General features: G+C 39.4%; 3 protein-coding genes across 3 annotated transcripts; 2 read left to right on the forward strand and 1 right to left on the reverse strand.

Annotated features, from left to right (window-relative positions):
• Nucleotides 1-375: 375 nt before the first annotated feature.
• c24h1orf198 (chromosome 24 C1orf198 homolog) lies at nt 376-6,336 on the forward strand. Its single transcript, XM_030722210.1, has 6 exons — nt 376-721; nt 1,509-1,559; nt 2,261-2,380; nt 2,845-3,012; nt 3,391-3,744; nt 5,051-6,336. Exons 1-6 carry the CDS (start codon nt 416-418, stop codon nt 5,105-5,107), a joined length of 1,056 nt encoding a protein of 351 aa, XP_030578070.1. The 5' UTR covers nt 376-415; the 3' UTR covers nt 5,108-6,336.
• A 4,943-nt stretch (nt 6,337-11,279) lies between these two features.
• On the forward strand, nt 11,280-15,493 carry clec11a (C-type lectin domain containing 11A). The gene is made up of 5 exons (XM_030722083.1): nt 11,280-11,524; nt 12,352-12,466; nt 12,931-13,038; nt 13,250-13,333; nt 14,432-15,493. The coding sequence occupies exons 1-5, from the start codon at nt 11,420-11,422 to the stop codon at nt 14,842-14,844; spliced, it is 825 nt and encodes a 274-aa protein (XP_030577943.1). The 5' UTR covers nt 11,280-11,419; the 3' UTR covers nt 14,845-15,493.
• A 325-nt stretch (nt 15,494-15,818) lies between these two features.
• On the reverse strand, nt 15,819-23,587 carry selenol (selenoprotein L). Its single transcript, XM_030721723.1, has 9 exons — nt 23,449-23,587; nt 22,684-22,762; nt 22,545-22,598; nt 20,749-20,794; nt 19,828-19,955; nt 19,500-19,614; nt 17,944-18,066; nt 17,349-17,486; nt 15,819-16,501 (listed from the first exon to the last, which is right to left on the reverse strand). Exons 1-9 carry the CDS (start codon nt 23,552-23,554, stop codon nt 16,379-16,381), a joined length of 912 nt encoding a protein of 303 aa, XP_030577583.1. The 5' UTR covers nt 23,555-23,587; the 3' UTR covers nt 15,819-16,378.
• Nucleotides 23,588-23,922: the final 335 nt, after the last annotated feature.

The following is a 23,922-nucleotide window of genomic DNA, read 5'->3' on the forward strand; positions in this document are numbered from 1 at the left end:
AACTGTCAGAAAAGATGAGGAGGGGAAAATATCAGTGCCCTCCACCCGTAAAGCCATTCCTGTTTGGGGGGTGTCTCATTGTTGTTGCTCCTCTTGTACACCTGTTGTTATTTTCATTAACACCAAAGCAGCTGAAACTGATTATTAGCAACCCCCTCTGCTACTTAACCGACAAGATCAATGTCCCAGAAGTCCAATATATACTCCGATTAAACGTGTTTCTTTATTTTATTTTATTTTATTTTATTTTAAGCAGTACGTTTTGGATCAGTAGCAGGTCACAAACGCACATTCCCACAGTCAGGAAAAACACTAGATGACGCCACTAGCCGTCAAATGTGAATGCTTCCGCCCACCCAGCGACGCATACCGGCTTCCTCCTTCTCACAATAACAACAGCTGGCCCCAGTTAAAGATGGCCGCCGCAACCGTAGCGGGGCTCGATGCCCACAGGATGGAGGAAAAGAAGTTGGAGTACTTCTCCTCCATCAACTCCATGGCAAAGAAAATAATGCAGGAGAGGGAGAAAATCAAAGCCAAGCACGGCTCGTCTTGGGAGAAAATGACGCCGCAAGAGCAAGACAACGCTATCGACAACTGGATGATGGATCCTCATATTCGAGCCCGATACGCTATGCACAGAGTTGAGCGTGAAGAAGTGGCCTGTTACCCTAAACTGCTCATTCAGACGGGCCAGAAGATAGTTCATTTCGGAGAAGAGGTAGTTAAAAGACATTAGAGTTCGGCTTTTGTGGGTTTTAAGGTGTGTTTTAGGGTGGGAGTAGCCCGCTAACAGGAGTAGCCTGCTAACAAGAGCCACGTAGCCTTTAAAATATGTTGGTAAACGTCACTCTGTCGAGACGACTGGCAGCAAATGGTATTTATATTATTTTATAATGAATCGAAAGATGTAACAGTGGAAAATATATATATTAAAGTTTTTACATTTGTTGTATTTTTATATATGCAAAGAAACGCTGATTATATATGGATTTTGTAATGCAATAGTTCATTTGTAAGAGATAAATACTGAAAACACGTTGGAGGTTGCAAATTCAGTGTCCTTTTATGGGCCACAGGTGCTTGCAACTAACAAGGTATTCGCTGTTTTATAATAAGTATGAAAACAAGAACAAATCAGCTCACAACAACATTTTTGCATGAGTTGATGTACACAAAGAATAGCTTTTTAATGATATGAATGCAGCTATGACCAGATTCTGACCAACATTCAGCTGATACAGAGAAAGTTTAAAACCCTCAACCTCCTCTTAAACTGGCAGGTAGGAAGTGTCAAAAAGTTGATAAATCAATGTTTCGCAACGGAAGTCCTGCAATTGTAAAGTCTGTTTATGAAGGTGTGGGAGCTGGATTATGGAAAATATCCAGACTTATACATTATGTTACTAAAACCACCTAAATTATTAAAAATATACTTAAACATGGGTACTGAAAGCAATAATTGTATAAGCTGAATCTGTAATCACAGCATGTGTTTCTCTGTCTAGGATATCACCTGGCAGGATGAGCACTCTGCCCCTTTTTCATGGGAAACAAAGGTAAAAATAAATTCCTGTCAAATTTTTTAATGTGACAGTGTATAAACATGCACATTTTGCAGAATCTTGCAATTACAAGTTAACAATGGTGTTATTAAATACATTTCACTGTGCATTGTACTGTGTATAACTGCACATGTGACAAATAAACACTATCTTATCTTATCTTCTTTACTTTATAACATCAATTTATGGTATTTCAGTCTGCTTTTAATTTTTTTAATTTCCATTTTTACTTTAAAATGTTTTTTTTTTATTTAGATGCAATAGGGCAATACGATGGTGTGGTGGTTAGCACCATCGCCTCACAGCAAGAAGATGGAGTTTGCGTTTTCACCCTGTGTCTGCGTGGTTTCTATCCATGTGCCAAGGCTTCCTCTCACTGTCCAAAAATGTGCACGTTGAGTTGATTGGTGATTCTAAATTGACTGTAGGTGTGAATGGGAGTGTGACTGGTGGTCTGTTAGCCCTGTGAAAGATTGGCGACCTGTCCAGGGTGTGCCCTGCCTCTCGCCCTATGATAGCTCCAGGCCAACCGTGACCCTGAATTGGATAAGCGGAAGAGGATGGATGGATGGAGAGTTTTTATATTTAATTGAGCTTCTTTCTATTGTACAGTTATTTACAGTGTTTATGGTTGCTGTAAAACAGGAATTTCACTTTTGGTATATCTTACCTTACATGTAATTCCCGTCTTTCAGAGTCAGATGGATTTCAGCTTGACATCAGGCTCTGCAGATCAGGGGATCTCTTCCTCGCAGGCCGACGCAAAAGCTGTAAAAGCTGCCAGTCAGATTGGCAAGAGTACACCTGGAACAAAGGTATGATCAGGCCGCATATTTGAAGCAGCGATTGGGAGTGTACTGTGGTTCATTTGGAAAGGCAGTGTTTACCTAATTAGTAATGGTCTTTTATAAAATTTGACTGATACAGTAGGACTGTAAAATGATTTAAAACCTTAAATAGTCAAGCAATTTTAAGGCAAAATGAAGTAGATGTAATAATTTTTAATGCCATGTTAAAATGGTATAAATATTAAGTACTGTACAATATGTGACTATTGCAATTTTCCTCATAACAATAGCTTGTTGTATCCGCAAAAGATTAATGTGTTTTTATATAGAATTGCTTTCTGAATAATCTTCACCTTTACTCACATTTTGAACAGAACTTGCTTGAGTGTGGTTTTAGGAATTTTACCCAGCAAGCCTTGCTTCACAATATCTTAAGAATGCAGGGCTAAATCAACAGGATTGTGTAATGAACTGTTTCTCTGGTTGTGAAGGTGTCTGTCAGTGAGGGCCGGAGGCCGGAGGAGGAGTCGTCTTTCTGGAAGATCAGCGCTGAGAGGTCCAGGCTGGAGGGCGAGCAAGCTGACTTCCAGTCCCTGACCCCCAGTCAGATCAAATCCATAGAGAAAGGGGAGAAACCCCTCCCATCCTACCTCCGACAGGTAAGCACGGAAAAATACCATCACATCTCGCTTACTGATTACAATCAGGTGTCATTTCTGCAGGTTGGAACTTTTTCAAAAAAGTTCTGGTTACTGCTGAATTCTGAAGTAAAAGCAGGAGTTATGGTCTGTAAAGTTTCCAATAAATGATAACGTGTGTAAAGGCTGGAACGTTCCATCTGCCAGACTGTATCTTGAAATAGAATCTAGCCTGAAACTAAGATATCTGGCATCTGTGAAGCCTCAGTGAGTGTCATAGAAGCAGATGGCAAATGTAAACAAATTACAGTTTAAAAAAAAAACCATTCAAAAAAAATTATGCCTGGTTTGTTTCTCAGTATTATCTTTTTCAGCTTCTTTCTCTCCATTTTCTTACAGGAAACCTCTGTCAGCCCCAGGGAGCCTGAAACAGCAGAGCCCCACCCTCCGGCTCCTACTAGGTCCACCAAGCAGAGAGCACCCAGGCCTCCTGCTCCACCACCTCCTGTCCCCACCGCTGTCAGTGCAACCCCGGCATCCATCTCCATCTCTCCAAACCCACCTCCTCCCATCAGCGTCCCATCTTCGAACGGCGGCTGGGAGAGATCTCAGAGCACCCTGCCATCCGTCAGCAACACGGTGGATGAAATGTTCTCCTCCAACCTGGTGTCCAAGCCTTCAAACCTCCCTAAGGAGAAAGAGAAGCAGGAAGAGAGTTCGCCCAACTTGGACATCAGCCCCAACTTTACCCAGGTAAGTTCATTTTTCAGAAGCTGCAGTTACCGAGTACAGCACTTTAGAAGTGGAATTGATAAGTACTTGTTGTTACTTTCTGTCCATTATTGTTTGTACTAACAACAAACCTATAGCTTTTACATTTGATCGAGGACTCGTTATATCATACTTGTTAAATTGTTATTTGACCCCATGGATGAAAACTGAACTTGGATATTGACAGTGATTCATGTAACAGTAAGTCTTGGCATGTTGTGCCATAATATTAGAGCTAAGAGTTTATATGTAGCTGTTACATTTTAATTTCGTTGCTCATACCTGACCCATGTTTCTGTATTAAAGCTGCAGGCTGTTGTGTAGCTAATCCACTCCTGGTCCAAGATGGCTCAGTGGTTAGTACTGTTGCCTCATAGCAAGAGGGTTCTTAGTTTAAACCAGGCAGCTCCGGTTAACCCTCACTATCTCAGCACAGGACACTACAATATCAAGAGTTTAACTTCCTGGTTAAGTAAAGGTCAAATAAATTTTTTAAAAAATGGTGGCATTACAGGATCGGCACAGGTGCTACGGAAAGACTGCATTCATGTCGTTCTACTGTGAAACATGCAGTTCAATCCACTTGTATTTATATAGCACCAACCGACACGGTCACCTTCATTTCATTAGTAACAGAAGACTAATGTGTGAGTTATGGTCCCGCGTTGGTGTCGGCTCGAGTAGGACTTTGGCTGCATAGAGTTGAACCAATGCAGAGACTGTGGAGAGACGCTTGCATGCAGTTTTATAAAAAACCAACACAGCAGATCCCAGTGGCAGTGATGCTGTTGAATGGCTTGAACAGGACAGAGCAGAGTTTACCAAGAAGAGGAACATGGAAAAAAAAAAAAAAAGAATCCATGAGAAGCACAGACAGTGGCTGCTGCCGAGAGTTTTTGGTTTGAATCCTCAGTTTTCATTATAAACTGGCACAAGTATGTGAGCCAGGAGGGAGACCACACAAGATGTTCTTGTTTTTGAAAAAAAAAAAGCACAAATGCTAAAGAGGGTTGTTGCTATGAGGAATCAAAGAGAGAGCCACAAGCTTTTATAGCCTGAGAGGCCCGTGTGAGTTGCATCATCTGACGAGCCTCTCGTGTCAGCCAGTTGTCAGTGGGACCTCCTCTAAGGCAGTGGGAGGGACAATACAAAAGAAGGTCTTTCTCTGTTATGACTTCTGTGTTGGCAGGGGCTAAGCTAAAATAATAATGGCACAAACACAACCAGTCTCTGTACAATATCTTCTGTCCCTTATGCTCTTCATCAGCGTCTCCCTGTCTCTTTTCAGTTTAACACAAGCAGCAGCATCCTGAAGACTGGATTCGACTTCCTAGACAACTGGTAAACCACAGCAGAACCCAGTCACCGCTCTGAATGAGTCATCCTCATCATCAATTTAGAGGACCATACTGCCATGACTACACACATCCACGTCTAGATTTAAGAGACAACATTCTTTAAAAATAACCACATTATGTTCTTGTAATTGTCTCCAGTGGGTAGTTAAGACATTATCTCACTGCCCCTGTGCTGGTGGGTTGTTGTTTTTTTTCCCTCCCCTTTCTCTTCTTGGAATAGGCTTGAGTCCTTAGAATTGCCAAACACTCCCCATTTTACACTTGATATGAATAACAATGATAGAAAATATGAAGGAGGAATAAAGCTGATTGGAAATCCAGTCAGAGAAAAATGTTGTTTGTGTATGCTGGGTTCATTGACCTCATGTACACACTGGCCACGTAATCCTGATAAATATGGTAACCTGATGATTTTGCTGCTTGCAGTATGAATGCACAATTGACTTCAAATGTAGCTCTTAGACACTAACAACAGTTTTATACCATAAGCATGGAACAAAACACTAAAACCCTTTCCATGTTTTTCTTATTTTTTGTTATGATTTTCTTCTCATGTGCTTCTTATTTATACTTATATATTCCCGTAAACCTAAGAGATTTAGAGTAGTGCTCAGTGTTGCAGTCCTGGCTCACATAGTGCAATTACTACAGTAGAAATCATGGGATTTTACCGTTATATCTCATATTACTGCAGAATGTATTTAAAGCTTTTATACATACATAGAAGTTGTTGGTTGGTTTAAACACAGCTAAAGTAGAAACCTTCTCTTTGGTATTTAAACACACACACACACACACACACACACACAGGAGGGAAGAACAGCTGGGAAGTGTTCACACTTAGTCATGCCAAAGTCATGGGCTTTTTTGTCTGGGCTGCTGTGGGAACCTGTTACAGATGTTCTGTATGGATTGATCTCCTTGCCAACACTTTTACCCCTCCCACCTTTCACCTTTGACCTCAAAGTAGTGCTGAACAAAGCTAGTGTGCATCTATAACGACTTGCACCGAAACATTGTGTGGTAGGTAAATGGGCAGGCTTATAGTGATTGGTAGCACTTGTCTCAGATGTACATGTAACATCTAGTACATAGTTAGATTTTACAGATTTTATATCTATCTGCTCATTGTATCTTCTGTTTACACATATGTATCACACTCGTGCATTTTGGGGTTACAGTTTGGAAGGAAGTAAATAAATTAAACTTAAACCTGCCTCTTTTTCTTTTTAAATTTTTAACATGAACCACATTCCTTTGTAATGGACATATCACACCCACAAATAATCCCTAATTTAATAAAGGCCATGATGATTTCCAAACTTCCATGTGGAGGAAATGGAGGAGGTCACTGCAGTAGCTTATAGTAGCAAATGCTTCATCAGTTGGTGGAATTTGTTTCGTATTAGAAAAACAGAAGAAAAGAAATTAGCAGTTCCACTGCCAACCCAAAGTTTTGCTCCAGGGTGGTCAATTGTTTGTCATCAGAACTTTTTTCCTGCTTGTTTGCATTTTCGTTGACCTCAGCTCCATGAGATCAGTTTCTCCAGCTATAATTTCTAAGAGCTCCAACATGCCGTTAGGAAAAATGAGGAGAGAAGGGTGCCGCAGATGAAGGAAATTTTTTTTGCTGCTCTGTGAAAACAACACATCAGCCCCATTCAGAATCATTAGACCTAAATTTACCGTCTCCCTCAGGTGCAAAGCGACCACAATGCAGTGTGTATTGTAAGAATGGGAGAGCGATATTCTGTTTCATGCATTAAGCATGCTGTGAAGGGCTGATGTAGGCATGGCTACATGAGTCAGTATATGGAGCTGAGAGACTGGCACTTAAAGTAACATTTGTCATTGTTGCAAGTCTTTTGATGGGCCTAAATATCTAAAATAGTTCTTTGAACTTCAGTAAAGTCTGTATAACAAATATGTAGCTGTTAGCCTAGCTTCACATAAAGACTGGAAATGGGGAAGCGTGTTTTCCTGTTTTAGCCCAAAGGTAGCCTAAAGGCTCAAGGAGTCATATCTGTATAGAATAAAAACATGCAATGTAACAATAAGTTAGCTTTAGAGGTGCAGGTGCTCTGCAGGCTTCCATTATTCATAGTAAGTGAACGGGCTGTTGGCAGTGGCTACGTACCATTTACTGTATCCAGGCAAGAATGCAAGATTATTATAGCTAATTAAAATAGGAACTAGATGTAAAAACATGTTAGTTCACTAAAATAAAAGCTAGACTTTTGAACAAATTCAAACTAACTGAAATTATGTTTTGAACTTTGAAAATTAAGTAAAATACAATAAAAATCTAGAGGAAATATCCTTAGTTTGAATCTTTGTCAGTTTGTAAGAAAGCTGCAAAAATAGCATCCAAAATATTGAACTGAGCTTTCTCCCACAGTCATGCATGTTAGGTTAATTGGTAACTCTAAATTGACCGTAGGTGTGAATGTGAGCGTGGAGGGTGGTCTGCCTCTCAATCACTCAGACTCTCAGCCTCTCTCCCTATGACAGCTGGGATAGAAAATTATGTATGGAAGAAAATGATATATGAAAATAGAGCATCAATAATATATGCAAAACAAAATAAAACTGTACTTATGTCCTTTGGTGTTTCTTACAGGGAAGCATGCTGATTAGCCCTTGATGGCAACCATTGACAAATAATGACTAGATGCTAGAAGTGTAGTTAATTCACAACAGAAACTTACATATGTCTAAAGGTAACTTAAAACGTTTAATTCGTTAAATTTGCATGTTTGGACTACAGCTGACTGACTGGCCAGCTTGGGTAGCAAGGCTCAATTTTGGAACCAGCCTCAAGTGGCTATATGAGGTACTGCAGTTTTTAGCGCTTGGGGCATTAGCTTTATTTCTCAGTCCCTGAGGTCACATCTGCAGAGCCTGCTTTTTCTTCCCATTCAAAATTTGGCACCTACATTACCCAGAATGCAACTTGTCATCTGACAGAGTTGAGCAAATATGAGGAGCATTCAGACCCACTGAGTCAGGTGAGATCACTTGAGGCAGTTTCAGTGTTTGCACAGCCCCCTGTCCAATTCTAAAAAATAAAAGAGAAAAAAAAAAAGCTTTATATACAGTAATAGGCTACTTGTTAGCAGACTTCAGTGCGTGCAACACTGGCACAAATTCATTTTGAAGTTGTGTAGAATTAGGCTACAATGTGTGACTTTAAACTAGTCAGAGTCGGGTCATAACCTCCTTATATTGCTGGTATGTCATATATTATGAGTGCTTGTCTTCAAGTTTGCCTACTCTATCTGAGTTCATCACCACCTTCTCTGGACTGAGGCACCTCTGTCCAGTCCAGCCGCCTCACTGCACCACCACCCAGTGCTTCCAGGCCCTGAATGGCTGCTTTGTGTTCAGGAAATGTTTGGGTGAAGATTTTTTTTTTTTTTTTTCCAAATATTTGGATGAATGAAAATCATCGCATGGTATTAAAGTTACAACGAAAACAGAGGCAGGATTCTTGTTGTGTAACAGTTTGTTACCTTATGTCTAGCAGACTAATGAGGGAGTCTACAGACATTATTAAGTGAAAATAAAACCAAAGGTCATCTTTGCAGAGCCAACAGAAATGTTAGTATTGTTCCTGACTGATGTTTTCCCCTATTCTAAAAGCTTTGTTCACATCTGAGAAGTCAGACATGATAAGGTCCATCCAAATTTCGGTGGAAATTTGACTGAGTCATCCAGATATTTTTGATACACTTGATAAGTGAGCAAAACTTATATTTCATTCCTATTCTACAAAATTATGACTACTAGGATTATTTCATTTCATGCACTAGTAAAGAGTATGACATAAATGTCTTACAATGTACAGCATGTACTTTTTGAGCATGTAAAAAAAATGCATAATGTATAATGACACATCTGAATATAGTTGCTTTGATTTCATTGTTTCCATAAACCAGTGATAAGAAACGTTAATGTTAAAGCAGGGATTTTCCTGCTCACATTTTTTTCCAGACCATTGGTTGACTCCAAACTGAGGTCTGGAAACATGTCTGGAATCAGTTGTGTTACTAAACCAGCTGTGCATGTGCAGCTGTCCTGCAGACTCAGACCTGACTGTCCCTCGCAGTCCCTGTCTGAGCTCCACCCAGTCTCCACATCACACAGCCTTTCCTCATTCGCTTCCCTGGAAACTCAGCTGGATTCTTGTGGCATTTTAACTGGCATACCTCCTGCTGCAGGCCCAAACACACATGGACACACACACACACACAAACACACATCCGCTTACATAAGGTTTCAGTGGCAGTTTTGTCATTATGTCACAATTTCCTAAACAAATTCACAAAACCATACTTCTGTTGCAGCAGTGTGTTTAATTATACTAGAAAATTTTGACAACCAGGTCAAATTATAAATATTTAGCCAAATTAATAAAAGGGCTATTTGTCTGTATATATGATATATAGTATATATAATTTGACTTTCAAGTGAGGTGAGGTCTGTTCCCTCCATGAAAAATGAAGCAGAGATGTTGATGCAAGTGAAGGAGGCCATCATTAGGCTGAAAAACCAAAATAAATCAGAGATAGCAGAAACTTGGATTTGGAGTAGCCAAATCAACAATCTCATACAGTGCTAAAATGAAAAATGCTCTGGCCAGCTCAGCAACACCAAAAGGCCTTAAAGACCACAGAAGATAATGAAAGAATTCTTTCCTTAGTCTGCAGAGTCTACAACCAAGAGCTGCCTTCAAGAATGACAATACGGAGAATTTACAGCAAGGTGCAAACCACTGTTTTAACTCAAGAACAAGAAGGTCAGAGTAGAAAACATCTAAAAGAGCCTGCACAGCTCGGGCAGATAAAACCCAGAGAAAAGTATGGAGAAGGAGAAAAGCAGCTCATGATCTGAAGCATACCACATCGTCTCAAACATGGTGGAGATAATGCTATGTCATCTGCATACACAGCTGCCAGCAGAACCCAGGCCGCTGATGTTTATTGATGATGTGACCGCTGTCAGAATCAGTCAGTCCATCTTCTTCCATTTAACAAGTTCAGGGATGCAGGGTGGGGCTGCTGGGGTCTATCCTGGCTGTCATTGGGTGAAAGCTGGGATGCACCCTGGACAGATTGCCGAGGACAGATTTAATTGTTCAGGCCACGGGAGCGTTTCAGCTCGATTCTGTGAATGCACTATCATTCACATTGGTTTTCAGAAATGTCCTATTTCTGAACGTTCAGTTTTAGTTTCTGGACAACGCCTTGCATAGAAATTTCTCCAGCTTCTCAGAATTTTTTTTGTCACATTATGTACAATCTATGAGGGAATGCACAAAATAGTTGCACTTTTTCACTGAGATATGCTATTCACGTTCTTCCACAACGCGGTGACCCCTCCCCATCTTTACTGCTCTCTTTATGCCCACTTGTGAGTTAATCCACCAGGTGTTTGGTTTTCCAGTCTTTTGTTATCCCTGTCTGAATTTCTCAAAGTTTAAAAATGTGATATTGATCTCTGTACATTTAGATTTTTGGTTTGCGAATAATTGCATTCTGCTTTTAGTTACATTTTGACAGCATTCCAGCTTTTTTTGGAAACAGGACTGAAATAAAATGCTCACTTTTTCTTACCCTCACCTGGTCTGTTAGAATTAGTAGCTGAAAGTGGCTAATGCTAACATGTAACCTTTTTCTTACACATTGACACAAGCACAAGAAGTCATAAAGATGCAGTTACTGAAGAGAGAGGAAGGATGAAGCATTTATTTTAAGCTAATTTAATCCTAAACATTGGATTATCTGATAAATTTGTTGCCAATATGTTGGAGGTATTTATAAAAGCCTCAGAATACATTAATGCAAAGCTGAGAATAAGCCTGTTTGTCTTGGTCCGTGAACTGTTTATGCTTTAGAGATACTGTACATGTTTTCCACCGGACAGAGACCTGTAAATCCACAGTGTGCACACAAAGAGTGGAAATGGGAGGTAGGAGGAAAAACAAAGAGCTTTCCTTTGTTTGAAAGGAGCGCTACTCTGAAGGAGGAGAGAAGAGCAGGCTGCAGGCAGGCAGGCAACGGGGCTTTATTTTGATTTTTCCTGTTTGATACCTGTGATTTTTTTTTTAAAGGGGGCTGTACACCAGCTCCCATTCACACATCTAATGGGAGATTCCTGCTGCCTTCCTGCTGCTCTTCCAGGGAAAGAGGAGTGAAGGAGAGAGAGAGGGGAACGCAGACAGTGAAAGGAGAGAGACAGAGAGAGAGACTTGGAGGTACAGAGGGAGTTTTTGCTGCTGAAGGAAAAGCAGAGTTACTATGAAGCAGAAAATGGGACCGGCTGCCACCTCACTCGCTCTGCTGTGTTTATGTTCTCTGGGTGCGTGTGTTCCTACAGGGACGATCAGCGCTGCATCAGCACAGGTCAGGACTTCATATGCTGTACAGTACGTTCGGTTCGGCGCTCTTTTTAGACTCCTCTCACTGTTGTGTTTTTCCTGTTTGGTTAAGACACTAACTCCTTTCATATTCAGTACATGTATATAAGTGAATGTGAATGTGTGTGTTTTAGTGAATGAGGCAATTAAGACACATTAGGGCAGGGTTTTCTTTTCTTTTTTTCTTAAGACAAACCTGTGAATAAAGTGGAAAACATGACCTAAACTCCTTTATCTACTGTAAGTTATGATGTAATGGAAAGGACATGTGAAGAACTGATGATGACACACCCAGAGAAGCAGATCAACCCAACAGGTTTTTCTTTCATTGGACTTGTCTGTGTGTGTTTGACTTCAAAATAAAACACCCCTCTCCCTCCAGTGGGCCATAAGCTACTGAGGGAACATGTTGATACTTGTGAATATAATGTTGTTGCTGATCAAAGTATAGACCGCGTGCCTTCCAGCTAAGATAAATAGATATTAAACTTTTAAAGGGAAACATTTTTATCCACTAAGCTTTAAAATCTAAATCTAAAACAATAAACTTAGTTGAGCTCCTCTGCATCCCATAATTGTAATGGAAGTGAAATTGTTGGCCTGACTTGAGTGTCTCTATTTTCTACTGTAAGGAAATTATGAAAGTAAAATAGCTCCAGATGTGTATAAACTGGATTTTGGATACAACTCTAATAAGTTGGTTTAGGGCGGGAAGGGAAGGTGGCTTTGGTTTTATTTTAACCACTAAAGCCCAGTCACTAAACACACTTAAATGTGATGGATTGGGAGTTTTATGTGCGTGTGTTTCAACAGGCTTCTGAACCAGAGGTGAAGAGGACAAGAGGCGATGTCCCTGATATTCTTCCAGAACCGGAACCAGAGCCGACCAGCCCGTTATCGGACTTTGAGAACTCATACAACTATGTCTGTATGTTATTTTCTAAATGTTCGAAGCCTTGTTTAGACAAATACTGAATGGTTTTGGTTGTAGGAGAAACCTATAATATCATCCATAATCAGAGTCTTATCTCTGCACTGTAAGAGAGGCATCACCCTCAAGAGTTGGTAGAGACCGAAAAAGAGCTGAGTAATGAAACCAAACTTGGTTAGTAAGATGCATCCATAGACTTATAGCAGTATCACATGGACACTAACACCTGCGAATGAGTGTGAATACTAGCATTTCACTCACCAAAACTGGACATCCCTGATGATGTCATTGTGCGTTCACATCTAGCCCGTCTTTGGTCGTTGGTATTTAGTTTTGGGGCCAAGAGGTGACCACATTTGGAAAGTAGCACATATGGATGCAGTTCCCTTCTTTGATATATATATATACATATATATATATATATATCTCACACTGTGCTCTGTCACTCTTTGCTCTGACAGTATCCAGACTGGCCAGTGTGGACCTGGCGATCCACAAGCTGAATGTGGGCCACTACACTCTGGATGTTAAAGTCAGCCAGTTGATGGACCGTCTCTCTAGAATGGATGGTAAGAGCGGTGATGGTTTTCCCCACTATCTCAGTTTAATTGTAACGTGTGTGTGTCGGTATAAATTGAAGATTAGGGGTATTATTGTTGTGGTGGGGGAGCTTTTATTTTCCACTGCAGACCTTAAAATTCAAGAAAACTAATGAGAACAAAGCCCAGTGCTGTACTAACGTTTATGTCCCCTTCTTTCTCCTCATCACTCACATGGCAGCTAAAGTCGGGGAGCTGGAGGACAGCATCCGGGAGGTCTACCAACACAGCAAGGACAACCGCAAGGAGATCGGAAGGCTGGAAGGTACAAGTGTGTTATTCTTTTCCATATGACTTGTTAAACTATCAGTAATGAGAAAATAATGAGTAAAACATATGTAAAAAGGTTTTTCACCTAAAAGTCTCACTGTAGGATAAATAAATTGTTACCAGACTTTTAATTCAATTGAGGAGGGGTTATATAAGCTGAAGCCCAGGTAAGCACATCAGCTTACTGCTGTTTCTGTGATATTTAAGTGCGTAGAAATGTGCAAGGTGAATAGCAACCTGGGCACATGATGCAACATGCAGGAGCTTACATGTCATTGTTCAGTAATATGCAAATAAACCCAATATTTTTATCAACAAGATGTGCTGAAATTTTACAGCATTTCTGTCAGCACTCAGATACTTTTAAACTGAAATTTTACAGCATTTCTGTCAGCACTCATACTTTTAAACTGAAGATCGCGCTGATGGCTCGGCACTCCAGGCATTACCCGAGTAGATGTAGCTGCATGAGGCACGACAAAGGATTGACTTGATTCTGGGTAGTAGTTAGACATAAAAAAGGAGGGAGATGCACCACAGCTCAGTCAGTCAATCAGCTCTGATACCTGCAACCAAAACCAGCGCTTCTGAGAGAGAACTGTCACCACTGCTTCCCGCACTTCTGTGGCTTGTTTTAGCACGTTTTTATATTCAGGCCATGAATTTGTTTTGGTTCACTCTTCTTGTTGCATGGTAACTGTTTTCAGTGGAAAATAAACCCACATATGGTACCTGCTCAGGCTCAAACAGCAGACTTTTTTGCATAAAGGTGGGGAATTCAGCAGTCACAAAAACAAATTCCCTTAGGTGACAGTGGAGACCAAAACACAGCTAAAAACAGAGACAACACATGCATTAATTTCTGTATGCCAGCATGTTTTCCACAGTTACTTTATAAGGTTACCAAGAAGGGGCAGATAAACCACAGAGACCAAAACAAGAGTCCTTATGTGTTTATTTCTGTTGTAAAGTTTTTACATGGTTCTCTACGGGGACTGCCTCACTTTTGGAGCCTGGGTCAGGTGGCCTATCCAGAAACTCACCCTAAATGTCTGAAATCATATCATTTGTATCATTTTTCTCTGCTTCAAAGGGTGCGAGAAGGGACACCGGATCGGCTACAAGTGTTATCTGGTGTACAATAGCCAAGAGGATTACGCCGGAGCGTCCAGGAAGTGCATAGAACGTGGAGGTCGCATGGCAATGCCACGAGATCGCAAGGAGCAGGAGGCCTTGGCTGACTATGTCAAGTCTTTCTTCCACCCTGGAAACTGGCCAGTCTGGCTGGGTATCAACGACCTGCGCTCAGAGGGCCTGTACCTCTTTGACGATGGGACTGGGGTTACGTACTTCCAGTGGCGTAAACACTTCCTGTCCAGCCAGCCGGACGGAGGGAGGCGAGAGAACTGCGTGGCGATGTCGTCAGATGACGGCGACTGGTGGGACCACTACTGCGATCGGTCCATGAACTATATGTGCGAATTTGATGACAGGGTGGCTCTTTAGAAGGAACTCTTTTTTAAAAATAACCTCTCTTTATGACATCAAACACCAGCAGGTGATCATTGGAAATCAAAATCCATTTATAATTTTCTAATAATTTATTTTCTTTTAAGGCATTGTAGCATTGTTTAAGTAGTCTCTTGCTGGATGGAAATACTTCATAGTATTTAAAGCCTTTTCAATGATGTCTCATACACAGAAATTCCTGCATTGCTATTTCAGTTCTGTACTGATTTATGACTTATGAATATTACATTATTCATGCTGCAGCAGTAATATGAGTTAAAGCCAGACGGGACTCTGCTGTGATTTCATTCACGGAATTCTAAATATTTGTCAAGTTTCCAAAAAAAAAAGGGAAAAATGGAAAGCATTTGGAGGCATTTTTCTCGGCACATACTGAACCTCTTGAAGGGACGAATCAGTGTGTACTCTGGCTGAAGTGGAATTAAGCAGCATTTCTCTGTTACACACCGAAGATGTTTTCACAAAGTCTAGCGCAGGGCGTGATTCCCTGATTATCCGATAACTTTGGTGAGAGAAAACTGCAGTCTCACTTCTGAACCCCTTTTTACCTCCTTAAAAATGACACATCATGCAAATGTATCCTAAGCCAGAGCGCATACATAAAATGAGAAAATTGTACTGTATATAAAAGGCTGGATGTTTGTTTTTTTTAAATAAATCTTTACTAGAGGTTGATACAGTGTACATCATCACTTTCTGATCCGTCAGACTCATTCAACAGGTAAAAGAAAGATTTCTTTCCTTTGTAAGGCATGGTGCTTTTTGTTTTTTTTTTTTGTAAATACTACTGCTGAATCAATAGCCTCAAATGAGTTTTAATGTTAATAACCAAGACAAAACCTCCTCAATTTCTCAACTGTTACAGAGGTGAATTCCTTTTTTTTTTTTGCTATAGAAGATGTCACAGGTCTTGTTATATTTCGTCTAAATTGTCAGAAACATGTAAGAACTTTATTACAAATGGCACTTTTTATTTAAATCGAGGCTGCATACATGACCATACATGTATACATTTATACCAAATCATAGATATAAAATAATGAGATCTACATCACAGCAGCTGTTAAAAGGAGCAATTTGCCTGATTTCTGTGTAATGTCATTTCAAAATTACAAAAGTGTTACCTTCCACTGCCACTAGGGGTCGCTAAAATCCAAACCTGCTTAATGCACCTTTAAAGGTAACATTGCTCAATCAAATCGCTGTCCTTGTTAAAGTTAAATAACGAATAATATATTATAAAACTAAGTTTTAATTAAATTCACTACTTTATTTAAAAATGCTGCCATCACAACGCTGACACAACAAAGAAGAGCAGTCGTCTCTGCTTCGCGCCGCAGCATCAGTCGCACCTCTTCATGATGTCATGAGTGGAAGGTGTGACGTCATGAACGTGAGCCAAATAGCTGCTCTTCCTCTGTGGCGTCAGCTTTAAACCGCTCCTACCGCCGATGAATACAGGCTCAGTGTCTGCCACTGTGAATTTCACAGCTTCTGCTTATAAGCAGAGTTAGTGGAGCTCACGGTCCACAGCCTGCAGGACGTCCTCCACAGTCGGCCTGTCCAGAGGGTTTTTAGATGGATGAGACAGAAGCACCTTCCCTGCATCGTCCAGCAAAAAGTCGCCTCCCAACTGAAAAGATAAGCAGACATTACTGTTATTACCGCTCCTGCATGTTTTTAAATCTGCAAATTTTAAGGATCAGAAGAAGAATCAAGTGTTAAAGTTTCAGTGAAGTCAGTGAAGAAAAATGCATCTGAGACTGTGTGACACAGTACAGAAGTAGTACACAGGGAAAAAAAATGTTTTTGCATGATTTTCAATGACGCCCAATAACAAACCAACAATGAGAGCTACTTTGAACTACCACATCCACCTAAACAAGTCACACTATCTGTTACGGACTATTTAAGATTCATTTTCTAAAACAAGAGACGGCTGAGGCTTTAAAACAGCTATAACTGACGTATTACAGAGATATGTAAATATGAAAATAGTGTTAGAATGTAAAAGTTAATGAATATGTTGCTCCATAACATGCTGCATATATAAATAAATAACTGTTTACCATTAAGGTTGCCTTAAAAGGACAACGTGAATGTGCCACTGCCCCCAAGTGACCTAAAAATGTATTGCACCTGAAACCTCTGGAGTCCCTTAAACCCCAAAAGATTCATTTTTGTTATAGGAACCCTGACTGTTTCAACTAGTGGGCATTACAGTTTATAGTATAACTTCTAAAGTACACTATTAAAAAGCACATGAAATTTTTTACTGTTTAGTGTATACCGTGACCTGAATTTAATGATTTGTGTTTTCTACCTACATGTCCATATTTCCACCAAGACCTGGTACCATGTAATATTCACGGAACAGAAAAAAAGAAGAATAGAGGTAAATCCAACCTTGGATAATTTTCTAGGTTTTCTTCACAGCGTCATCACTCGTCAAAGGTTTTTGCAGACTTGTGCATTCTTACCTGGTAGAGGTCTTCCAGCAGACGATGCGGGAAATCTGGGAAGTCTATGTTTGCAGCTACATAGTTTGAGTACTGTAGCAGGCAGTCAAACTTCATCACCTTGATGTAGGACGAGCCAAGGCCAAAACTTCTGTACACCTGTGCCAGAAAAGACACATTAACGTACCATGAGTTCTATAGAGTCAGTAGCACACAACTTTTTTACACACACATTTTTTGTGAAGATGATTGCTTGTGTGCCATGTGGAAAATGTTCTTTTTTCATATTTGGTTGTTTCTATTTTACTCCAGCTGACATCTGGTGGTTGACTCTGGTGGACGACACATCATCAAACAGCTGCTAAATCCTCTGGTTCCCCTTAGTTTGTTTGTACTGAGCCACAGCCACAAATACTTTCTATAAATTACAGTGGCCTATTTAAAGTTTATGCACCTCCCTAACAGCACTGAATAGAAATATAAAATATAACACAATATGCAGATGGACTCTAATACATTTGATTGTTTTCATTTTAACTGTTAAATGATTAAACATACTTTTTTTTTTTTAAATAAATCAGACGACTGGATCAGGACAATAAAAAAAGATCTTAACCTTTCTCTGTGGATCCAGCAGAATGTCGAAGGTACATCCAGTCTGCTCCAACCACAGCTGAGCTCCCTCGACACTGCCGAAAGAAACTATCAGGACCCGCACTGACCGAGCCTCCAGGAGGGCCTGCAGACGACAAGATGTTAAACACCGATAAACACTGTTAATATGTTTTCTTAAAGGCCTCTTTTTGCTTCTCTTGACTATTGTTATTTCACTTTTAATTCTATGGCCATTTGCTTAGGGGTTTTTTTTGTATAGACCTATGGATAATAGGTTGTGGCTGCAAGGTCAAGTGAGGACAGTCACTTTGGGAAAAATGTTGGAATCTTTTGTAGACACAATAAAGTTTCAAAGAGATAAAAGTGATATTTCAGCATCTTCATATTTTGTTACGTGCTTTCTTGCTAAGAAGTTTGCAGTATGAATACTTAGTTTCCTTAACTTGGATCTCAATGCTCACAGCAAATAAATAGCCCTGTATTTAACTTATTATAAAATGTGCATCTTCCAATTGTTTACCATCCATCCATCTTCTGCTTATTTAATGATTTAAAAAAAAAAAAAAAGTCAAAAATATTATGTGAGTGAGGTTTTGAAATGCTCGTTAAGAAAATGTGCTTTTATTTTATTTGATAGAACCAGGCTGCCACCTAATTGCTCGTATTTAATATTTGCATGTGCAGCTTACAGCGGTAACTGTGTCAGATTTACTAATTAAAGTCTTAATTTTGTAACAATTATCCAAAATAATGCTTATTAGTTTTGATTGTCACAAGCAAATTGATGGCTACCTTTACACTTGCTAGGGGCAGCTAATGTTAAAAATCTTATTCAATTTTAGTGAAATTTTTAATGTGAAGGGATTCTACAATAAACAGCACACTTGCTGTTCCTGCTAGTTTGTAATTGTATCACTATGACGGGTGTTTGGCCACTTAGCTACTTTTATTTTGAAAACAGTATATTTTTACTTTTAATTATTTTATTTAATTATTAGAGAGTTAACTGATTAATTAATTTGGCCCAATGTGACCAACGGTATGCGGCTAAGACTGGCTGGAGTTCCTGGAGGGTGAACTTCTCTGAGAATAAAATGGAAAGGGCAAAGTTAATATTGTTAGCCTAAACTCTGAGTGAGATGAAGCGTGATGTTTGACATCATGTAAAACAGGAAGTGTAAAAATGAAGGGCATTATTATGCGTGATTCCAATTCATAAAAAGACGAATTTGCAGCAAATAAATAAAAATCAAACTGAGCAGATTACTGATCCCATCTTTATACCTCTGAGATAATAAGATTACATTTTAGCGCACTCTGAAAAGGCTATAGACTTGGTTTTATGTCATACCGCCTTTTATTATGATGATGATGATTGTTGTTTTATGTTAATCAGTATACCTAGCAGCCACTCTCATCATCACAAACTGGCCTTTATAGATTTAAACCTTAAACTTGGCTTTCGCTGTTCTCACCCCTCTAACCAGTCATTTGTGGCTTTTGGAAATTACTCATTAGTAATTCAAAAAATATGTATTTTCCTATATTTTGACTGACCTGACAGGCCTCCAGCTCGGTCACATGGTCTCGTGACAGCAGACATCCAAAATGTCTGGTGAGAACCAGCAGCAGGCTTTGACCCTGACCCAGGTACTGACCCAGAGTCACACTCCTTTAACCACACAACCAGACAATGAACCAACAACTCTTAATGAAACACTGAAGCCAGTCTCTGGCTTTCATTTAACAAAAAACAAAACACACATGTTCATCCCAAGCGGGCTGATTAAGACACAACATAAACCACTTCAAACCAGCTGATGCTTTTAGCTTTAAACTAGTTTTTGTTGAGGGCGCCACCATCAGGGCTGGTGTGTGAACTTACTTTCCACTCCTTCCATCTGTAAACAGAGTTTCTGGGCTCAGACTGTCTGTCTTGTTTCCTCCAGACAGCTGCACATCTGTTGTCTGCAGACCTTCGTCCACACTCTCCAGGAAGGAGTCCCACTCGTTCTGCAAACACAAGCACACAGCTTAAAGAGTTAAACTGTTACAGTGTCATGGGTTTGGTTTACACTTCTAAAAATGAACATCTGCCTGGAAACTAAACAAACTATTTTTAAAAGTAGCAGTAAGGTTTATAAACTAATATAAGCTAGCTTCTCCAAATTTCCTCAATCAGCAATAAATGGTTCAGGTGATAAATCATTACAAAAAAAAAAAAAATCTGCATTTCATCAAGTCTGGACAGAAGGATCAATTTGTTTTTTGTTTTGTTTTTTTCACCGCATACTGTCATTTTGTTGGACATTAATATTAAAAACAAACAGATGTACACTATAGCGGATTGTCTACCAATCTGAAGGTTGGTAGTTCGATCCCCAGCTCGTACAGTTCAAATGCTCAAGTGTCCTTGGGTAAGGCAGAGAACAAATTTGCCAACAATGCAGGCAACATTATATCACATTTATGGTGCTTCTGCTGGTTCACCAGGTTAAATTTGTTACTTTTTAGTAACACTTAGATTGAATTTTAGCACCAGTTTTATCGTCATACTGGACCAAGTCTGATAAACCAACAGGGCTAATCTGAGTTATAATCATCAAAATATAATTAGGTCACACTTTTAATGCTTCCTAGTACTTCCTAGTAACTGTAATTCCCACAAATATACTGCAAGAAAATAATTAGTCGATATTCAACCAGTCCACCAAGATATCATCGTCTTTGACAAAATAAACAAATTAACAGCTAACAAGATCAAATATTTCTGACTTTCTTAAATGAAGTTTGCACATGTACAGACCTCCAGCTGCAGAAGCTCCTCCACCTGCTCTCTCACCGCTGCACAGCTGGAATAATACACACGACTGATGATACAAAGGTTTCAGCACAGCAAAAGAAAATGATAACCAGCACAACATGGTCTGCCATCCAACGTCCAACAGTCAGCATCGAGATCACCTGAGCTAATACTGTGTTCTTGATTTGCTGCTGTCAGCAGTTACAGTTCTGTGCAAAAGTCTTGAGTCACCCCTAATTTCTTTAGATTTTGTTAGGAAAATAGGTTTAGTGATTTATTGAAATGTGTGTAAACATAAATGGAAATACAGTCTACGAGTTTGCACAATTTTAAGAAGCTCGAAAGTCAATATTTGGTATGACCACTTATTGTTCAACACAGCCTGAACTCTCTGATGCAAGCTTTCTTGTAATTTCTTTAGAAATAGTTCTCCAGGCTTACTGAAGGACACTCAAAGCTCTTCTTTGGATGTTGGCTGCCTTTTGTTCCATTCTCTGCCAAGATGATCCCACACTGCTTCAATAATGTTGACCTTCAGGCTCTGGGGAGGCCAATCCATGACTGATTGGGTTCCACTGTGTGCTTTTCTGTCCTGTGTCAGGTCTTTGCTGGATTTTTTTTTTTCCCTGTTTCTTAGATATTGTTCATTTGCTGTAGAAAGTTTTAGGCCTGCCACTCCTTATGTCCGCCACTTGTCCAGTTTGTCAAACTTTCTTAAAGACACACTGCACAGCATGCCAATATGCCAGGTTTTCAGCTAATTGCTCTTTGGGAATCACCTTGTTGGTGCAAAAATATTATTTTTTGTCTGTCAAACTGTGTTATCTTTGGCATTTTTCATAGACTCAACTAAAGAAATGGAAACAAATTATGTGTTTTTGCAACAGATCGTTACAAAACAAAAGTTCCTAAAGATGCAATTTAAGCTGAGTTTTCTGTTGTGTAGATACAACACTAGTTGAGCTGGGTGCCTTCAGTTATGCTTGAATGATTCACAGGTCAGTGTGAGGTGGCTTAACAAACAAGCAAAAGGTTCTTCTGAAAATGCTCAAGTAGAAGAACTGGACTGAAAATGAGTGAAAAAGCAGCCAATGTCCAACCAAAGACTTCGAAAGACCTTCAGAAAGCCACCACTTTAAAAACATTACATAAAAGTCTGGCTCCTTGAAAGCACAACATTAAGAAACGAGGGGTTGCTCAAGACTCCAGGCTGCACAGTACTGTAGTTTCACCACAGGTCAGATTTTTCAGCATGCAAATTTTTGATTCTTGTTAAATGTTACTAAGTTATCTATTTTTACTAGTAGGTGATTTATGATAGATGATGTAAAAGTTGTGAACTAGTAAAGCAAAAACTTCAGCTTATTATGCCAACTTATTGGTTTTGATGGAAGAACTTATGTATCTTGAAACCACAGCTGTGAAGAGCCTTTCATTAACTGTGGTATGTGTTAAGTAGTATAAAGGTGACTTAATTATATAAAAGGGAACATTTGAGGGTGTTTCAGCAAATTTTCAGTTACAAGTGGGATGGAGGCTGGGCTATATTATCAATATTTTCTCTTTATTATTCCATATTTTATTAGGTCTACTGCCTCCCTCGCGTGTTTGCCTCAGTAAATTGTTTGCATTAATTTTATATCACAGGCATGATGGTGTCAAGGAATTCAAATGCAAGGCAATAAGGACACATGAAAAATATTCCCTAGTAAAATTGCTTAAAGAAAATCTGTGCCATTTGCCACCCTCACAAAATATTTATGTGGTTTTATTTTGGCTTGCTATCTAAATATACTTACTGATAGGACTTCTGCCAAATAGCCTCGGCTTCACTCTTCTTCTTAACTCCAAGGCTGCTCAACAGATTGAATGGTGATTATTTTTATCATAAAGACACAGAGAAATGTGTTTCTTTAAGCATTAAGTGCCAAATCCTACCTTTTGTAGAAGTTAGCTCCAGCTGTGATCAGGCCGAATAAAGTGGTGATTTTATGTGGGACAAAATTCTCTAAGGAGGCTGCAAGAGAACAAAGAGCCTCAGTTACTGGGCCCAGCTGATTGAGTAATATCATTGTGTTGGCAATAAGCATGACAGGGATTACATTACACCACCTTCATGTCAGCACGACCCTTTTAATCCACTAACAATGCTTCAACAATGCTCAAGAAGCCAAGTTATTAAATATTCACTGTAGCAAACACTCTAACACTCAGCTTTAATATATTAATTAATTATCAGGTTAAATTTCATAAAACTTTTTTTTTTTTGTGTGTGTGTTTGTTTTTACACATTGGATCTAATCTTTAAATCAAGTGGGAAAAAAGCAATCCCAGACTCCATTCAAATTTCTCTCATTTTTATACTCTAAGATTAACGTTTAAAAAAAGTCAACAAAAATAAAACATCAGCTGTAGACATACATCAGCTGAATCTGTTCTTTAATTCGGCAAGCTAATATTGTCCAACCTGTTTTTCTACAATCGTCGTTTGTGTAAAACAGCAATGACAAGGCAGTTATTACTGTGTAATAAAGTGCACATTTTAAAAATTTAAATAATAATTTGCATTTGCTATAAGCTGAATTAGTCAAGAGGCCAAACAAAGTAAAAAAAACAAACAAAGACGTAAAACTAAATTTCTAAGTGGTGTCTATATTTTCAGATTAAAATGTGACAGGTGTTCAGTGAGGTGATCAGTCCTACCTGCTGCTTCCTCTTTGGCGTTCTGTAGGAGAACTTTGCCCATGTTGACCAACAGAGAGAGAGCGTCTGTTAAAGTCTCCTCTGACACGGCCACATCCTCAGCCATGATCACCAGCTCAGCCCACAGCCACTATGACAACTAACCCGTAGTGATCAGCAGTGTAGTGTAGGGATCAAATTCAGCCACATTCTCCACATGACAAAATCACGTTGCTCTGACTGTGACTAAAACCTTTATGCAACACCTAGTGGTCAGCAGTGACTGTTGCAAGAGAAAGACATTTCATCCACAGTCTGAAACGTGTTGTTCTAATTTCATTATTTTTTTATACTCGTTTTATACTCATTCAAGAAAACAAAACAAAAAACAAACAACCTGTCCAGCAAAAATAAACATTAACTACACATGAATTTGATGTGTTTTTCAATTCTGTACACAAACAGTCGTAATCACTGGCTCATCTGTTGCTCTTA

The sequence above is a fragment of the Archocentrus centrarchus genome, chromosome 24, assembly GCF_007364275.1.
Source record: "Archocentrus centrarchus isolate MPI-CPG fArcCen1 chromosome 24, fArcCen1, whole genome shotgun sequence".
NCBI classification, from domain to species: domain Eukaryota; kingdom Metazoa; phylum Chordata; class Actinopteri; order Cichliformes; family Cichlidae; genus Archocentrus; species Archocentrus centrarchus.